General features: G+C 18.1%; 5 protein-coding genes and 1 non-coding gene across 6 annotated transcripts; 2 read left to right on the top strand and 4 right to left on the bottom strand.

Moving 5' to 3' along the window:
* Positions 1-2,466: 2,466 nt before the first annotated feature.
* On the bottom strand, positions 2,467-3,972 carry PRELSG_1246200 (glycerol kinase, putative; the record flags this gene model as incomplete). The annotated part of the gene is made up of 1 exon (XM_028678269.1): positions 2,467-3,972. One exon carries the CDS (start codon positions 3,970-3,972, stop codon positions 2,467-2,469), a length of 1,506 nt encoding a protein of 501 aa, XP_028534575.1.
* A 1,227-nt stretch (positions 3,973-5,199) lies between these two features.
* PRELSG_1246300 (60S ribosomal protein L17, putative) lies at positions 5,200-6,440 on the bottom strand (the record flags this gene model as incomplete). The annotated part of the gene is made up of 3 exons (XM_028678270.1): positions 5,200-5,493; positions 5,982-6,229; positions 6,401-6,440. The coding sequence occupies 3 exons, from the start codon at positions 6,438-6,440 to the stop codon at positions 5,200-5,202; spliced, it is 582 nt and encodes a 193-aa protein (XP_028534576.1).
* PRELSG_1246400 lies at positions 5,784-5,929 on the bottom strand. The gene has a single exon (XR_003699274.1). It is a non-coding gene; the product is annotated as a small nucleolar RNA snoR21 (small nucleolar RNA).
* A 2,628-nt stretch (positions 6,441-9,068) lies between the features above and the next one.
* Positions 9,069-10,226, top strand: PRELSG_1246500 (conserved Plasmodium protein, unknown function; the record flags this gene model as incomplete). The annotated part of the gene is made up of 1 exon (XM_028678271.1): positions 9,069-10,226. One exon carries the CDS (start codon positions 9,069-9,071, stop codon positions 10,224-10,226), a length of 1,158 nt encoding a protein of 385 aa, XP_028534577.1.
* Positions 10,227-10,854: 628 nt separating this feature from the next.
* On the bottom strand, positions 10,855-14,991 carry PRELSG_1246600 (conserved Plasmodium protein, unknown function; the record flags this gene model as incomplete). Its single annotated transcript, XM_028678272.1, has 1 exon — positions 10,855-14,991. The coding sequence occupies one exon, from the start codon at positions 14,989-14,991 to the stop codon at positions 10,855-10,857; it is 4,137 nt and encodes a 1,378-aa protein (XP_028534578.1).
* Positions 14,992-16,337: 1,346 nt separating this feature from the next.
* PRELSG_1246700 (conserved protein, unknown function) lies at positions 16,338-17,543 on the top strand (the record flags this gene model as incomplete). The annotated part of the gene is made up of 6 exons (XM_028678273.1): positions 16,338-16,425; positions 16,517-16,598; positions 16,696-16,759; positions 16,864-16,931; positions 17,078-17,189; positions 17,493-17,543. The coding sequence occupies 6 exons, from the start codon at positions 16,338-16,340 to the stop codon at positions 17,541-17,543; spliced, it is 465 nt and encodes a 154-aa protein (XP_028534579.1).
* Positions 17,544-17,776: the final 233 nt, after the last annotated feature.

Genomic DNA, 17,776 nt, shown 5'->3' on the forward strand with positions numbered 1-17,776 from the left:
CAGAAATATTAAAGAAAAGAAAAAATAGAATAAAAAAACAATCAAAAAAAGGTAATTTTTTTTTATAAAAGTTTATATATAAATGTAAAAAATAACATAAACAAATTTAATAAAAGTACATTTTTAATAATAGAAAATATAAAATTTATTTATTTTTTTTTTTTTTGGAAAATAACAAGAATGAATTAGAAAAAATAGATAAAAATAAAATAATTTAAAAATTAGCTTATTTCCTTGCTTTTTATTAAAAATTAAAATTATATATATATATTTTTTTTTTTTTTATATGTTTTTTATTATTTTATGATATCAACAAAATAGCTAATAATACACACAAAATTATTACTAGTTCATAAAAAAAAATGCTAAATATAATTGTTGTAGTTGTAAAAAAAAAAAAAAAATTGGTAAAAAAACAAACCTTTTTTTATAAAAATTAATATTCAATTATAAAATAAGAAGTATAGAAAGCTAACTAAATTTTAAACTTTTTTACAATAATCTATATATGTAAATTTTTTTTTAATGGTTTAATACTTGTGCATCTTAAATATATTTCTTTCAGCATTTTAATGGCATTTATATAATTTTAACTTTATATAAAAAAAAAAAAAAAATTTAACTATCATTTTATAAATATTATTATTAAAATTTAATAAATGATAGTAATTATTTAAAAAGGGGGAAAAAAAATTTTATACTGATGGAACAAAAAAAATAGATTGGGGATGTTGTAAAAATTTTGATCACGTTAAATTAGAATATAAAACCTTCTTTTCCATTCAATTTATTAAAGAAAAAAATAATTAAAAAAAAAAAAATAATAAAATAATAACAAAAATTAAATAATATAAAAATACAAATTAAAAAGATAATAATTAGGTGTGCATGGAAAAAAAAAAAGTAAAAAAATGAATATTAACATAGTTTTAGCTTGGTAGCTATTTTTATCCTTTTTTTTTTTATTTTATTTTTTTTTTTTAGTATAATAAAATGTAACAAAATGTATATATAATAATGTATATGTGCAAATATTCAAATGACTCGTAATGAAATAGTATTAATATTTTTATATAATATATATATGTACATATATTGTTATGTTTTTCATTTTTCCTTAATTTTCCCGTTGATAAATTAAACATTACATTGTTTTTATATCAATGATCTTTTTCTGTTTAATAAGAATTAAGAAGAATGAAGAAAATTGTAATTAAAAAACTTTTAATAATATTTTATAAATTTCCCCTAAATATTCCTATCATTCTATGATTTAAAATATATAGTTATCTTTTTGTTCCAAGATAATATTAAATAAAAAGTTATATTTCCTTTATTATTTGTGATATCGGAGTTATTTTTAATATTTATTATAAAATATCAGAATTATTATTTTTTAATATTTCCAAAATATGTATGTATAATCTAGATTACATCTGTTTTAGTTTTTATTCAAATTTTTACACACACCTTTCAAGTAAAAAAAATCAAAAAAAATTATATGTCAAAATTATTATGAAAAAAGTTTTTAATAAGTAAAACAAACTAGGGAGAGAAAAGTTTAATTAAAATAAAATTTACATTCAATAACTTACATTATAAAATATATATGATGCTATATTTCATAAAAAACATATTAAAACACTTAAAGATACTAAGGTTTTAAACATGTATATATATATATTATTTTATATATTCATTTATATAAATCTATGATGAATAATAATTATCAATATTTTACAAGATGAATTTACGTAATTTAACTAATAATTATTTTAGAATTAAAATTTAATTTGCCATAATTATTCTATATTAAAAAAAAAAAAAAAAAATATAATAAAATAAAAATGCTCAAACATATGTTTCTTGTTGAATATAGTATTTAAAAAGACATAATTTAATTTACAATATAAAGATATTCTTAGAAAAAAAACAAAATAGTTCATGCGACTAAGAAAAATGTCAGATTTTTTTTCTTAAAAATAAATTCATATGCATTATTATTAATACAAATGTATTAATATTATAAAATTTTATTTTGAGAAAAATTGTAAAGTTTTAAAAAAAAAGAGTTTCCTTAAAAAGTAGAAAAGGGAAGGCAATAGATAATAAATAGATATTCTTATATTAAATTTTTCTTATAAATGATTTAAGAAAGATTTTTTTTTTTTTATAGTTCTAAAAATGCCAATAGTTTCATATCATAATTTAGGGAAAAAAGAAAATTGTAGTATAAAATTAAATAGTTAAATTTATTGACATGTATTTGAATTGCATATTCATTTTTATATATAGCATAAAGGCAAATTAAAATAAATAAAAAAATTAACAACGGCAAGTATAGTTATTGATAGAACGTTTATTATATTATAAATAATATTATTTCTACGTAAATAAATAATATATTTAATTTTATAAAAAAAATTATAATCAAATGAATGTGCAGTAAAAATGGATAAATTAAAATCACATATGCAATAAGGTTTTTTCAACAGCCTTATTCCATTCCATAATTTTCTTTTTTCTTTTTTTATCTTCCATTTTACAATAAAAAACAGAATCGCTCGTTCTTAATAACCTTTTAACAGAATTCAAATCTTTCCATATTTTTACACCTAAACCTGCTAACACAGCTGCTCCTAAAGCTGTTACTTCTTTGTATTTTGATACTTCAATTTTAGTATTTATTATATCAGAATTAAATTGCATAAAAGCTTTATTTTTAGTCATTCCTCCATCACATCTTAAAACATGAAGCATTTCTATGCCCATATCCGATATTAGTGAATATACAATTTCATTTAATTGAAAAACAATACCTTCTAATAAGGATCTAACAATTTGATTTCTATCTGTATTAAAAGTCATACCACAGATAGATGCTCGTGCATCTGGTCTCCACCTTGGAGCATATAAACCACTAAAGGCAGGAACGAATATAACGCCACTTGTGTCTTCACATTTTTCCATAATATCATTTGTTTCACTCGGATCACTAATCAAATTATTTTTGATAAGCCATGAAACTCCAGATCCAGCAGTACCAATTGAACCTTCAAGAGCATAATTTGGTTCATCATCATCATTAAATTTATAACAAACGGTAGTAATTAATCCACATGATGAGTATACAATTTTATTTCCTGTGTTAATTAAAAGGAAAACACCAGTTCCGTAAGTACATTTTGCTTCCCCTTCATCAAATATAGCTTGTCCTATGCATGCGCTCTGTTGATCACCAATGCATCCTGAAATAGGAACTCCTTTATAATCAGGAACTAATTCATTTTTTATTAGTCCAAAATTTGAACAGTTGCTTTTTATTTCGGGTAGAGAGTTCATATTTGTAATACCAAATAATCTACATAAATTTTTATCCCATTGCAAAGTATTTATATCCATCAATAATGTCCTAGATGCATTTGTGACATCTGTGTAGCATTTACCTTTGGTCAAATTGTAAATAAGCCAAGTATTTATATTTCCAATCATAGCTGTGCCATCTGCTACCTTTCGTTTTATGTTTTCATCATTTTGAATTAACCATAAAATTTTGAAAGCGCTAAAATAAGTATTGAAATAAGTTCCAGTTTTTTTCTGAAATTCATCATTATTGAATTTTTCAGAGAATTCCGAAACCATATCCTCTACACGGGTATCTAACCATACAATTGCATTATATAATGGTTTTCCTGTAAGTTTATCCCATATTATAACAGTTTCTCTTTGGTTAGTAATTCCTATACATTTTATAACTATATTTTTATATTTTTCTTTTAATACATTTACACCCTCATTCATTAATTTATATAAATTATCCATTATTTCTATTGGGTCATGTTCATACCACCCAGGCTTAAAACATTTTTGTTCATGAGGTAAGTTATTCATATGAAGTACATTTAATTCTTCATCGAAGAAAACTAGTTTGGTGGATTGAGTGCTCTGATCAATACTTAATATTATATTCATTTTTAATATACTTAAAATATTGGCTTAGATATATACTGATATAATTACTCAAAAAAAAAAATGTTTATGTATAACAAAAATATGTTATTTAAGTTAAATATAATGAAATATTATAATTTTAAAAACAAGAAATTACAAATACGTAATGATTTTATAGTAAAAATACAGAATATGTAAGTTTAAAAAATAAACAGAAATAATTTTCTGGCATACACCTGGAAAAAAGAATTTAAAAAAAAAATATATGCATTATATCTTAATATGTTTTCATATATTTTTATAAAAGGAAAAATTGTAATAATGAATATATATGTTTTAAAAACCTTTTTTTTAATTATTATAATTTTAAATAAAGATATAAAATTAATTAGGAGAAAACATTAATCAAAAATTTAGCTTATCGTACATTTAAAAAAAAAAAAAGATAAAATTATAAAAATAATTTATAGTATGAATGTGATTATTTAGCATAAAAAATTTCGAAGTTTCAAAAAATTAAAATTTTTTTCTTTTTAAATATTTTTGAAAGAAAATATTTTTTTTTTATTATAAAATAAAATTTTATGTATTTTAAAATATAATTATCTATATTAAAATCTTACTAAAGAAATTTACTTTCTCTTTTTTGTATCTAAAGTGTTTCATTCGTTTTAAATTTTTTGCTTGTTCAAGATAAAAAATAAACGCTATGACATAGATGTGGAATAACTTTCCCTAGCAGCATTTCTAATTTATTCTTTTTTTTTTCTTTTTATATTTTATTTATTTTATTTTTTATTTTTTATAATTTCTTCTAAAAATTGTTTTCTAAAAACTGAAAAGATTTTATTAAAATTTATTTATACAATAACCATTCCATATTTTTAATTATTTTTTAAACTGTTCTTACATAAATTACTAGAGTTAAAGATACTCTTTTAGAAGTAAAATTATATTTAAATTATAACTTGTAAATTATAAAAAGAACAAACAAAAAAGTTACTAGTTTTTATTTAATTTTTTTTTTTTTTCCATATATAAATATGAATTTACGAAAAATTAAATTTTTTATATAAAAAATGCTTCAAAAAAGCTTCATAACGTAGCATTAAACGTGTGCGTAAATTAAAAGTTTTTTATTATAATTTTATTTCATTTTTTTTTTTTAATTTATCTTTTTTTATATGTTTCTAAGGTACTTTTTTCTTATTTTATAATTCAAAAAAAAAAAAAAAAATCATATAATCATTATTTTGCTTCTGTTTTTTTGATATTTTTATTTTTTCTTTGATTTGATAAATTTAATTTTAATAATTTCTTTAATGTAACCTTAAAAGGTAATTTTTTCTGCTTTTCTGAATTTGATAAAAGTGATTTTTTAGCAGGCTTTGCAATTTCTCTTGCTATTACTTGAATATGACATGGTGATGACATATATGGATTAATTCTTCCGTGAGCTTTATAAGTTCTTCTTCTTCCTGGACGAGCTTTATTAACCATTACATGAATTAGTCTTAATTTTCCTATTTCCAAGTTTCTTGCCTATTCAGAAGAAATTAAAATATATGCATGTATATATTATTTGAAATTACATATACAAAAATTTGCTTATATAGAATAGATAAACATATTTTTTTACACTACACAAATATAAACATTTCATTATTTAAATATTTAAAAAAATACTGGCATTTCTTAAAATATATATTTATAACTAAATAAAAGAAAATGTAGACATAAAAATATAAAAAAAAAAAAAATACATTATAATTTAAAAAAATTGAAGGGAGTAGTAATTAAACAAAACAAATTATTATTTTTATTATTTTTAATTTTTCAGACAAATGCCTCAAATAATCATGTTTGAAAAAATAAGAATATATTTATTGGATATTAATAAATACATAGAACATGTATTTAATAATAATAATAAATATTCTTAATTTTTTCATACTCGTCATCTTTTCATCATAAAAAAAAAATAATAAAAATTTTTTTTTGTTTAAGTATTATGTAAATTTTCAACATACCTCAGCATTTGCTTGTACGTTATCCAGAACATTTAAAAGAAATTTACAAGACTTAACTGGCCATCTACCTTGAGTGTGGTTGAATTCTTTTGCTTGATTTGTTCTACCGACTCCTCCATTATATTTGCGGAAGGGAACACATCTTTTTTTCTCAATAACATCATTTAAATATTTTTTTGCTTCTAATAACTTCATCCTTCTTATAGCTCTTGCTGCTTCATATGTATTTTTAAAATGAACTCTCAAATCTACTCCTGCGCCTCTTGCGCCTTTAAAAAAAAAGAAATAAAATATACATTTAAATTACTTAAAAAATACATATAATTTTATACACTAAATAGATAAATATATTTTATTTATTGCAAATCAATGATCCATGACAATAAAAAGCATATGCATTTTTAATGCATCATTATTACATTTTCCGTGGTCTCTTAATTTTTTGGCATATTTAACCATTTCAGATAAAATTAAAAAAAAAATATATAGAGAATTATATAAAGAAAATTGTTTTAATTTAAAGTTTACTAAGAAAAAATTAAAAAAAAAAAAATTAATGTAAAACAAGTTTTCTTAAAATTATAAATAAAAAAAAAGATTTATTATATAATCGAATAAATAAGAACTTATAAATTAAAAACAAATAAAATATTTTTTACAAATAAATAATATTGTGTTTTTATTATATATATATAAATGTATATATATATATATAATAAGGTAATATTAACAATTTATCAAGTGTTAATATAAAAAATATAAAAAAAAAAATATTATTAATAAAAAAAAATTATATTATTTCAAATATATTTTATATAAATTTATTTATCCATTTTTTTTTTTTTTTATTATTGTTTATAAAAAGGAGAGCAAAGTGCTCGTGAAAATGTAATTTTTTTTTTTTTTTCATATATAATGTTTTAATTTTATATTTATTTTTATTATTTACTTCTTATTCTTAATTCTTTTTAAAGGATATTTATGTGAAACTATTTTATTTTAAATGATTTATATAAGCATATTGTACATTTTGATATAACAAAAAACATATTGAAGGCCCCCAAAAAAAATAACATAAATTTTTTTTTTAAATATATAGAATAAAAAAGAATATATTAATTTTACAAGAAATACGTATATGACATGAAAAAAAAAAAAAAAAATATACTAAATCAAAAAGAGCATTTTACATTTACGAAATTTAAATAATAGTTTCTAATTTTATACTTTTTAATAAATTATTCTTTTTGAAATATGCGAATAAAATATTTTCCTTCAATTTATTTCTTTTTTCTTATTGTTCAAAAAAGTTCTATAACTAAATTAAAGAAAAAAAATAATGTATCATAAATTAATTTTTATATAAAATGCATACATATAATTAAATAATTTGTCATATAATTTTTCTATTTTTTGTACAAAGGGGAAATTTACCTAAATCTTATTAAAATACGTAGTCTTTGAAATTTTGGAAAAAAATATTTTAAACATAATTATATAATATACATTAAAATTGATATTTTAAATAACACCTTTATGATATATATCATAAAAAAAGGTTCATAAAGGAGTATAATTTTATATATTATAAAAATTTACTAGAATTACAAACGTATTTGTTTTATGAGTATTATAGATATTAGTAAATAATTTTGACAAATTTTTAATGAACTGATATATTCACTATTTTAATTTTACTTTTGATTTATTTGTTTTACATCCATATTTTTGTTTATGTAATAATAATAATTTTTTTTCTTTGTTTATGATGTATATGATATATTATTTTCAAGAGACTTTTTTAAATCAGATAAAATACTTATACTATAAAAAACAAATGATAAAGGAATATCCAACTATCTAAAAGAAATTATTTCTTTCTTTTAAATATAAAAAGCAAATGAGTTTACTAAGTAATATATCATTCCTTCTACATAAGGATTATGAATATAATAAAATAAAAAAAATAAAAAAATATATATATATTTATATAAAATAATAAATTGAAAAATTTATTATGCATAAATTTGTGATATTTTAAATGAACAAAATACAATCAATTTATGTTATGAAATACTAAAAAACATCCTTAAATTGTGTGTTGTACTAATTTTTTTATATTTAAAAATTTATTGCATATAAGAGTATTGTATTATATTTATTGAAAACCAAAAAAAATGTAAAATAATGTTTTTATGGAAATTTTTTTTAAATTTAAAAGTTGAACAATCAAAAAAATGCTGTTTTTTTTCCTTATGAATTATAAATTTTACGAGCAATATATTCTTTAAGATTCTATATAAAAAAAATATATTAAATAACAAAAAAAAAAATTTTCTCTTCTGAATTCCTTTTTGTATTATCGTGTGCAAAATTTTTTTTTTTTTTTTTTGTTGCATGTTACAATCTTAGTAGAATAAAGCTCAATAGTCGGTTGAAAAATCTTAGATTCTACTTTTTTGCTTAGCTATTTGTTATAATGAAAAATATATATATATATATATATAATATTAAATAAAACATTAATTATTTTAAATATTAAAAATATGTATTTCATCATATTTCCAAAATACATTGAGAACTTTTTTTCCTCTCTTCCGTTTTTTAATAATACTTTTTAATTATCAAATTAAGAAAAAATCACATGTTCTTATATTTTTTTGTATCAATTTAAAAATATAAGCAAAAAAAGTTTTATATTTTATTTTTTTATTAATTAGTTATTATGTATGAACAGTTTGTTTCTTTTTCTTTTTTTTTCTTTTTTTTATAATTTATTTGCAATACATTTTTTATGTTCATATTTTCATTTTTACTCAGCTTTTAATAGAAAAAAAAAAGAGGAAATAAATAAAATAAAAATGATTGTGGAATATTGAGAACATATTATCATTCTTTTTAATGGCATAAAAAGACAATTACTTTAAAACTTCTATAGAATTGAATTTCTATTTTAATAGGAATATATTTATATATGTATTTGCCTTTAAGTATGATTTAGTATGTATTATAAAATGTTTTAATTAAATATGCTTTATTTTAGAAAGAATAATAAGGAAAAAAAAAAAAAAAATAAAATTTTCAAATATGAAAGAACAATGTTTTTTAGTACCTGGAGAATTCGGTATAATTGTTCAGATTTTAGTTGGATGCATATCATTAAGTATATTATTTATGAAGTACATTTTAGAAAATCCTAGAAGACCATTTATCACATTTTTAAAAAATTTAATCAGCATTTTGTTTGGATCTATAATGCTTCATTTTTTAAATATTTTTATATCCATACTTATTTTTAGGTGTAATATTTTATTGTATTTATACAACAGTGATATGGATGAATGTTCTATATATTTTATTCAAATTATTATTGATGCAACTTTTGGTTTATATTTAGAATATAAAATATTTCCTATTTATAAATTTATAAATGTTCGAAGAGAGTATTTACACAATAATTCCAACTCATCTATTTACAAACCTGTTGATGCATTGTCTCATTATTCTTCCTTTTTAAAGTTGATTAGTAATGGCAATAAGAAGGAATTCCCTAATAAATATAGCATTACCAGTAAAAATAATATAAATATTTTTAAATTAGATTCTTTCAACTTTAAAAACTATTCAGAAAAGAGAAAGTGTGATGCTTCCAATAAAAATAAAATAAAAAATTTAAAAGACCAAAACGATACAACGAAATTACTTGGAGAAAAAATATCTAAATATGACAATGCTTTTGACAGTGATAATATTTTTTATAATTTTACTACTAATGAAAATATAGATAGTGAAAAACAAACAAAAAAAAAAAACTTAAGATTATACGATGATGATAATGATAAAAACGAATTAACGTTGCTAAATGACCAAACAAAAAATAAAGATTTTTGTATCCTTTTAAATGAAAATATTATATTTGATTATGAAGATGTAATTATATATGAAAATAAAAATTTAGGCATTTACAAAGGAATTGATGAAGATTATTCCCACTTTAGTTTATTTCATGGAACTCCATTGTGGATTTATGTTGTATTAACCGCAAAGAGTATTACTTTATTATTTTTTTTTCTTCTTTCACCTATTTTTAATATATTTGTTTCATATACAGTATCACTTATTAATGATATGAAATTCAAACTTTTAATTGTAATGGTTATATTACCGTTTTTTTTAAATTTCATCATATATTTCTTTACTGATAACATAATTAAAACAAAATATACATATATGAATATAAACTAAGATAAAATTTAACAAAATTTAATATTCATCTTATTAATATACATACTATTTCTAATTTTATCTTTTTATATTACAAATACATCCATTTTATTATTGTCTTTTATTAATTTATTCATTTATCCTTTTATTATGTTTTTTTTTTTTTTGTTACAAATAAAAATTTAAAAATACAAATTAACTCTATTATGTAAAAAAATACACTTGATAATTTTTTACAAAATAAATTTTATAAAAAATAAAATCAAGAAAAAATGTAAAGTTTTAAAATATAAAACGTATTAAATTTTTAAGATATAATAATTATAATTTGTATATATATACATATTTATATTTAAATACCTTTAAAAAAACCGTAATAAATATATATTTTTACTTATGAGAAAAACAAAAAAAGTATGTGAAATTATATATATATTTCTATGTATTTATATATTAAAATAGAAATCAAAAATATATCTCATATAATTATTTATTATTAAAAAAAAAAAAAAAACTATAGGTTTAAACAAGATATAAATAATTGACAGATATCCTTTTTTAAAAAAAAAAGAAAAAGGAAATTAATCTTAAAATTAAAACAATTATTATATTAATTATGTTTCTAAAAAAATATAAAAATGAAAAAAAATTAAGAATCCAAAAAATCACTAACATTTTGAATATTATCAGTATTAGTTTCTTCAGTAACTTCATCATATGAACTATTTATACACATATTATGTGTTATGATATTTTCAATTATATTTTGATAATTTTGTTTGTTTCTCTCTTTTTCTTCTTTCGTTTTAAAATAATTATGTAAAGCTTTAAAAAAAAAATAAGTAATAAAAATAATAATACTTAAAATAAAAAGAAAAAGAAACCAATTTACATATTTTTCTTTTTTTGTTAGACTATATACTCCACCTTGTAACACTTCTCTAACTATCTCAACTTTATAAGGATTTCCCCCATATTCATCAAAAATTATTACAACATTCGTTCCTTCAACTAACCAATCTGTAGGTATTCTCATATATCTTGTTAAAGGTATATTTATTAAATTTTCATTATTTAAAAATTTTTCTTTTTCATTTTTTTTATTTTTAAATTTTTTTTCTTCGTTAACTTCATTTTCGTAGCTATCAATATCATCTGTTGTCCAAAAACTTCCTAGAATATGATTGTTGATGTAAACAAATCCTCTAAATAACCCATCAATTCTATTATTTTCTAAGTCGTATGAAGATAGTTTCAAAGAATACTTAGATCTCATAAAATCTACCTTCTTAATAAAGTATAACAAAGTATACCAAGTTAATGGCCAATTTATATTTTTTTTATTAACTTTGTTAAATCCATTTAAATATTTAAATATACCAGTTTTACAGTAATATTTTATCTTACTAAGAAAAAAAGAAAAAATTTTCGATGTACACATTTTTAAAAAAGCATTTGTTATATTTTTCATCTCAATTTTTTTATTTACTATTGATTCCATATCCATTTTTTTAAAGTTTAAATCTTTATTATCGTAATTTCCTATTTTATCATTTTCATTTTTACTGTTTTTTATTTTGGTATCTGTTCTTTTGCTATTTTTATCAGAAACATTTTCTTTTATGTTATCATTTACTGAAGAACTATAAATCCAATTCATTAAATGTGGCTTTATGGAATTATACTCAAATAAATTGTACATTTTTTTATATTCTTCTATACTTTTTTCATTTTTTAATATTTCTCCATTTAAACCAACACAGTTATGTACATCATATTCATTTCGTGTAATAATAAATATAAACGTGTTAATACTTTCTTCATCGTAATAATTATGAAAGTTATATTCATTATCACCAAATACATTATAATTTCTCTGTTTATGATGTTTTTCATTATCATTTATATCATTCATAAAATTCTCAAAAGTATTTGTATCTTTTTTTTTTTTATTATTTATATTTTGTTCTATTAAGATTTTACTTTTATTATGATCTACAATTCTACCATTATTTTGAGAATTTTTTTCTGTATCTAAGTTTATCATATTATTGCTTTTCCTAGTTGATTTGTTATTTTTATGTGTTTGTGAATCATATTCTATCTCTCCCTTTTCAAAAAAATTATTATTTTTTAAGTCTTTTATCTTTACATTATGAAGGAAATCTGTTCTAATGTCTTCCTTGGGCAAACCCAAGCCCAAATTAGAACAAATGATATAAATTTTTTTAGAATTTATAATTTCAATATATTTATATTCATTAAATCCGCCATAGATAAATTGGTTATCAGCATAAATATATATATATAAGCTATAGTTGCTTACAAGTAATTTTACATAATTGATGTTATTCTTCATTGTAATGATATACCATTGAAATTTAGTAAAATCTAATGTCAGATAATAATTATTTAAAACATTTATTACATATATAGAATGTAAACAATTTGGATGAAAATAAGAAGATAGTTTCATATGCTTGATAATATTTTTAGATAATAAATTATTATTTCTATAATTTTTTTTTTGTTGTTGTTCTTCTTTTAAGCACATTAAAGGACCGGAATTTATAATATCCATTGAATATAAATATTTATCAATAGGATAATAAGTTTCTTTTTTGTTTATATAAGAAAAATCATAATTATAACTATAAGAAGAATCATAAATTATTTTCTTTTTGTATTCATTGTATATAATACAACTAAAGCTATTAATATTATATTTTAAATGACCTATTTTAACAAATCTACTTCCTTTAATATTATAATTGCAAATAATTTTAATAATGTCGTAGTCATACAATTCTATATTTTTAGATATTTTTATAGGGTTAATATATTTTCCATCTTTCATTAAATAATGACCATATTTTTTTAAAATTTTAAAAATTTTTTTTATATGAGAATATAATGGTTCTTTTTGATTAAAATATAAGTCTATAGGTTGTCCAGTTTCTTTGCTATAATGCTCTAAGTATACATGTGTGTTATTTATATTATTTCCACTATAATATGGAAAAATATTTATAAAAACACCTCCTTTTGCTAAAAATACTAAAATATTAAATGCTAAATCTTTAAAATTTCTTATATGCCCTATGTAATTATTATATTTTCTATGTACATTTTTTACACTGATACTTATTTCTTCTATTTCATTTTTCTTATCTTTACTCTCTTTCTCTTTCTTGTTATCACATGAAATTTTTTTAGAACAATCTTTTGTATCATTGTTATTTATGGTAAATTCGTTATTTTTATTAAAATTTTCTTCTTTCTTAGAATTGTTCTTTCCTTTGAAATATTTATTTGTTTCATCTAAATTTTGGAATAAATTTGATAAGTTATTTTTTTTTTTATCATCTTCTGTGAGAGAAGATTTATAAATAATGTGTTCTTTAAATTTTCTTTTCAAAATATTAGGAGAGTTAACATTATGAATACTATATTTTGCCCCTGTCCAGACTTGAGACCATATACATGGCTTATTCAATTTAATACATTCATTGTCAAACCAATTATTGTGTAAAAAATGATTGTAGCAATTGTTACCAGCATAAGAATTTATGAATTTATCATTAATAAATGGATAATTTGTTGTTAATATCTTTATTTTATTTAAATGTTTTTGAACAAGTTTATTAATCTCATTAATATATATTAATCCCAGTTCATACTCTTTAATAACTCTTAAATATTTATTAAATCGAATGTATAGTAAGTAACCTAAAGTCATTATATAGCTTCTTCTTATTCTTCTAAAAAAGTTTATTACACAACTTAAAATAGAATTAGAATTATTGTAATCTTCAAAATAAATTTCTATATTACAAATGTTATGAAAATATCTTTTTCTTTTTAATTCAATTATTATATACATATAATAATTATCAAAAGTCTTATCAATATTTAAATATATAATAGGGCCATTATTTATACTAGTATATTTTTTTATATGTGGTAAAATATAATTAAACCATTTAATAACTCTTTTATAAAAATACAAGCTATAAATATTATTATATGCATTTTTTTTTTTGTTATATAAAATTTTCTTTTGATTTATGACCTTTTCTATAGCACTTCTTTGCAAGTTTTTTGAATCTTTTATAATTGCTTTTCTTTTTTTCCATAAATTCCATTGAAAATATTTTCTTATTTTTCTCTTATTTAAATTTAAATTAATATAATCATTTAATTTTTTATTGAACAAAATGTATGTAGGAATATTAGAATTGTAAATATTATTTATATATGGACCAATATTCAATATAACAAATAGTCCATTAGAAGCACAGAAATTTAATAAATAAAAAAGCTTTGAATTACTAATATCATACTTATCTTCTAAATATTCATTTTCTGGCCAAAATAAAAAAGTATAAACTGTATTAAAATTTAATTCTTTAATTTTTTTTAAAACTATATATATATCTCTAATACTCATATATATATACGGAACATAAGCACTTAATATATATGTTTTAAAATTATTAATATATATTAATCTATTTATATGATTTATCTCAAAACTTTTATGTTCCTCATTTTTTTTTATTAAAATATTATTTTTTTTATCAATGTAATTGTCATTATTATGTAATATATAGTTATATGTTATAATATTCTTTTCCTTTTCTACGGATTTATCCTGAAATAATTCTTTTAATTTTATCCATAAATTACTAATATTGTTATTCTTTGTAGAAGAACATAAACAGAAATCTTTTATTTTTGAATTTAAAAAAAAAAGGTAATAAAAACATATTAGAATAAGGTTCATTTTATTATATTTTTAATGATACTCATTGTATTATTTTAATGAAATACAAGAAAAAAAGAAAAAATTGTGAAGATAATATATAATACTATTTATATATATAAAGGATAAAAGAAAACTGTAAATTTTACAATTTAAAATAAAGAATATCACATATATAATTAAATCAAAATTATAATTCTAAATTTTAATATATTTATCAGAAAAAAAAAAAATAAAATAAAAAAAATTTAGAGAAAAAATATTATAAATTGTAAAATCAACACATCTAAAAAAAGAAAATTTTATTTTTTATTATAACTAATAGCTTTTTATATAAAGAAAAATTAATTATTAAAAAGATAAGTAAAAATAAATAAATGAATAGATAAATAAAAGTTTATATTAAAAGGTAAATAAACACCATATTATAAGGAAATTTTTTTTTTTTTATGTATGTTAACCTTTCTTTTTAAAAAAAATATTCGTCTTGAATTTTTTACAAATTACAACTTAAGAAAAAAATTAGTATTTTCCTTTTATTTAATGGAATATATAATCTGCCATTTAAAAATTTACTAAAAATATAAAAAATACTTTAGTTTTTCTAATTCACTTTTTCTTAAAAATCTTTTATAAATCTCATATACACAAAATTTTTACATATCCATTATCTATAAAAAAAAGAGAACCTAAACATATATATATATAATAAATTTAGATTAAATTCATTTCAATATTTTTATTTTTTTTATTTTTTAATTTTTATTAAAATAATATATTAATACAAAAAAAAGAAAACAAATTATTATTTTTAATTCTTTATTAAGCATGCATAGAAAATTGTTATAGTCCAACAAAATACAATCCATATATGAATATATGTTTTTCTAATTATATATTCTTAGTACTTATTAGGGTCTCATAACCAAATAGGTAAGTTAAAATACGTATTTACACATTTGTATATTTACATTTATGTGTCAAAATGTATAATTTTTTTTTTTAATAAAAGATATTTATCTATTTTATGATGAAATAATCTTGTATTTTATATATGTTAACATACTGTTTATTTGTTAGTATTTATATATATATATCATTATTACTTTTTTTTCTTTTTATATATTCTTTAGAAGAAAAAGAGGAATTTCATCAACTGTTTGAAGAATAATATTTGACAAAAAAACTAATTTTTGTTTTATTAATTACTTTTTTTTTTGAAAAATATATAAATAAGCATTTAATTTATTACTTTTTATGTTATAAATTTGAATATACTATTTCGAGTATTTTTTTTTAAATAAAAATAATTTTTGGAATGAAAAGAAATAAAATTTAAAATTTATATTATATAAAAAAAGAAAAAAATGAAAAACACAATTTTATGCATAAAAGCTGAATTAGATAATGTTAAAAAATTATACTGCAATGATGAGTATTTATGGATATTTAATAGTATAAATTAAACAATATTTTTTTCTTTTTTTTTTTATATGCATAATTTTTTTTTATTATTCTTTTATATTTACATATATTATTCTTTTAGTTAGAGATAATTCTTCATCTTTAACAAGAAACAATATACAATTCAGAAGAATTGACAAATTAGACATACCTAACAGTAGAGGGTATATATTAAATATTACCTACATAATCTTTTTATACCTATTCATAAAAATTTTTAGTTTTAATTTTAATTTTTCATTTATATATATCAAATCTTAGTACAGCAAATTTTATGATTAAATGGACAGAATATCCAAAATACTCTACAATCAATTTTGTAAATGTATAAAAAACGAAAGAATAAAAATAGAAAAAAATCAAAAAGAATTTTAAAATATATTTAAATTACTTTTTTCATAATTTTTTTTTTTTTTTTTTTTCAATTAGACAAAAAATTGTTGTTCATATGAAGAAAATGATACCTGGAAAGATTTTGCAAGTTTTGAGTGCAGAGGGTAATCATAGATAAATAGATAAAAAAAAAAAAAAAAAAAAATGAAATAAAAAACTTTGGGGAAAGAAAATAATTATATTAAATTTATCTATTTTTTTCTTCTTTATGATATTTTGTTTGTTATTAATATTACTTTAATATTTTTAGAATAGAAATTGTTGATTTTATTCCCAGTAACAACTTTATCGTAGAAGATATAAAAGGAAAAGTTTATTACGATGTTAATTTGTCAGAGTTGAATTGGTGTGATTATAATGAAGTAAGCACGATTTATTAATAGGCAATGATATTTTCATTTGTATTATACTTTATTATCTAGATTTTTATTATTTATAGTTACAACAATAACAAAAAAAGAATAAAATAAAATAAAAAATAAAAAATAAAAATAATAAAATAAATAAAAATCATATAAAAACAAATATGTAATATATAATTTATTATAAAATGCAACAAAAAATATGCATATATTTTTTTTTTAAAATGTATACATCTATTAAGAATAAATTATTTAAAAAATTATATATAATTTAAAAAAAAAAATTTTTTTTTTGTTTTTAAGGAACATGAAATGTGTGTAGGTATTTATAACCTAGAGTATGAAATAAAGTAGGAAGGAGAATATAAATATGACTTTTTAATAAAAAAAATATTTTACATATTAATATTTCTCTTTCTAATAATATATTTGTATCTTTTTTCAAAAATTAAAAATAAATAAAACTTTAATATATATTTTTTGTTACAAAAAAAAAAAAAAAAAAGGGATAAAAGCAACATAAAGACTTATAAATCTGTATGCATATTAAGAAAAAATGTTAAATTTAATAAAAAATTTTGCATTTA

This window comes from Plasmodium relictum (assembly GCF_900005765.1).
Source record: "Plasmodium relictum strain SGS1 genome assembly, chromosome: 12".
Lineage (NCBI taxonomy): Eukaryota > Apicomplexa > Aconoidasida > Haemosporida > Plasmodiidae > Plasmodium > Plasmodium relictum.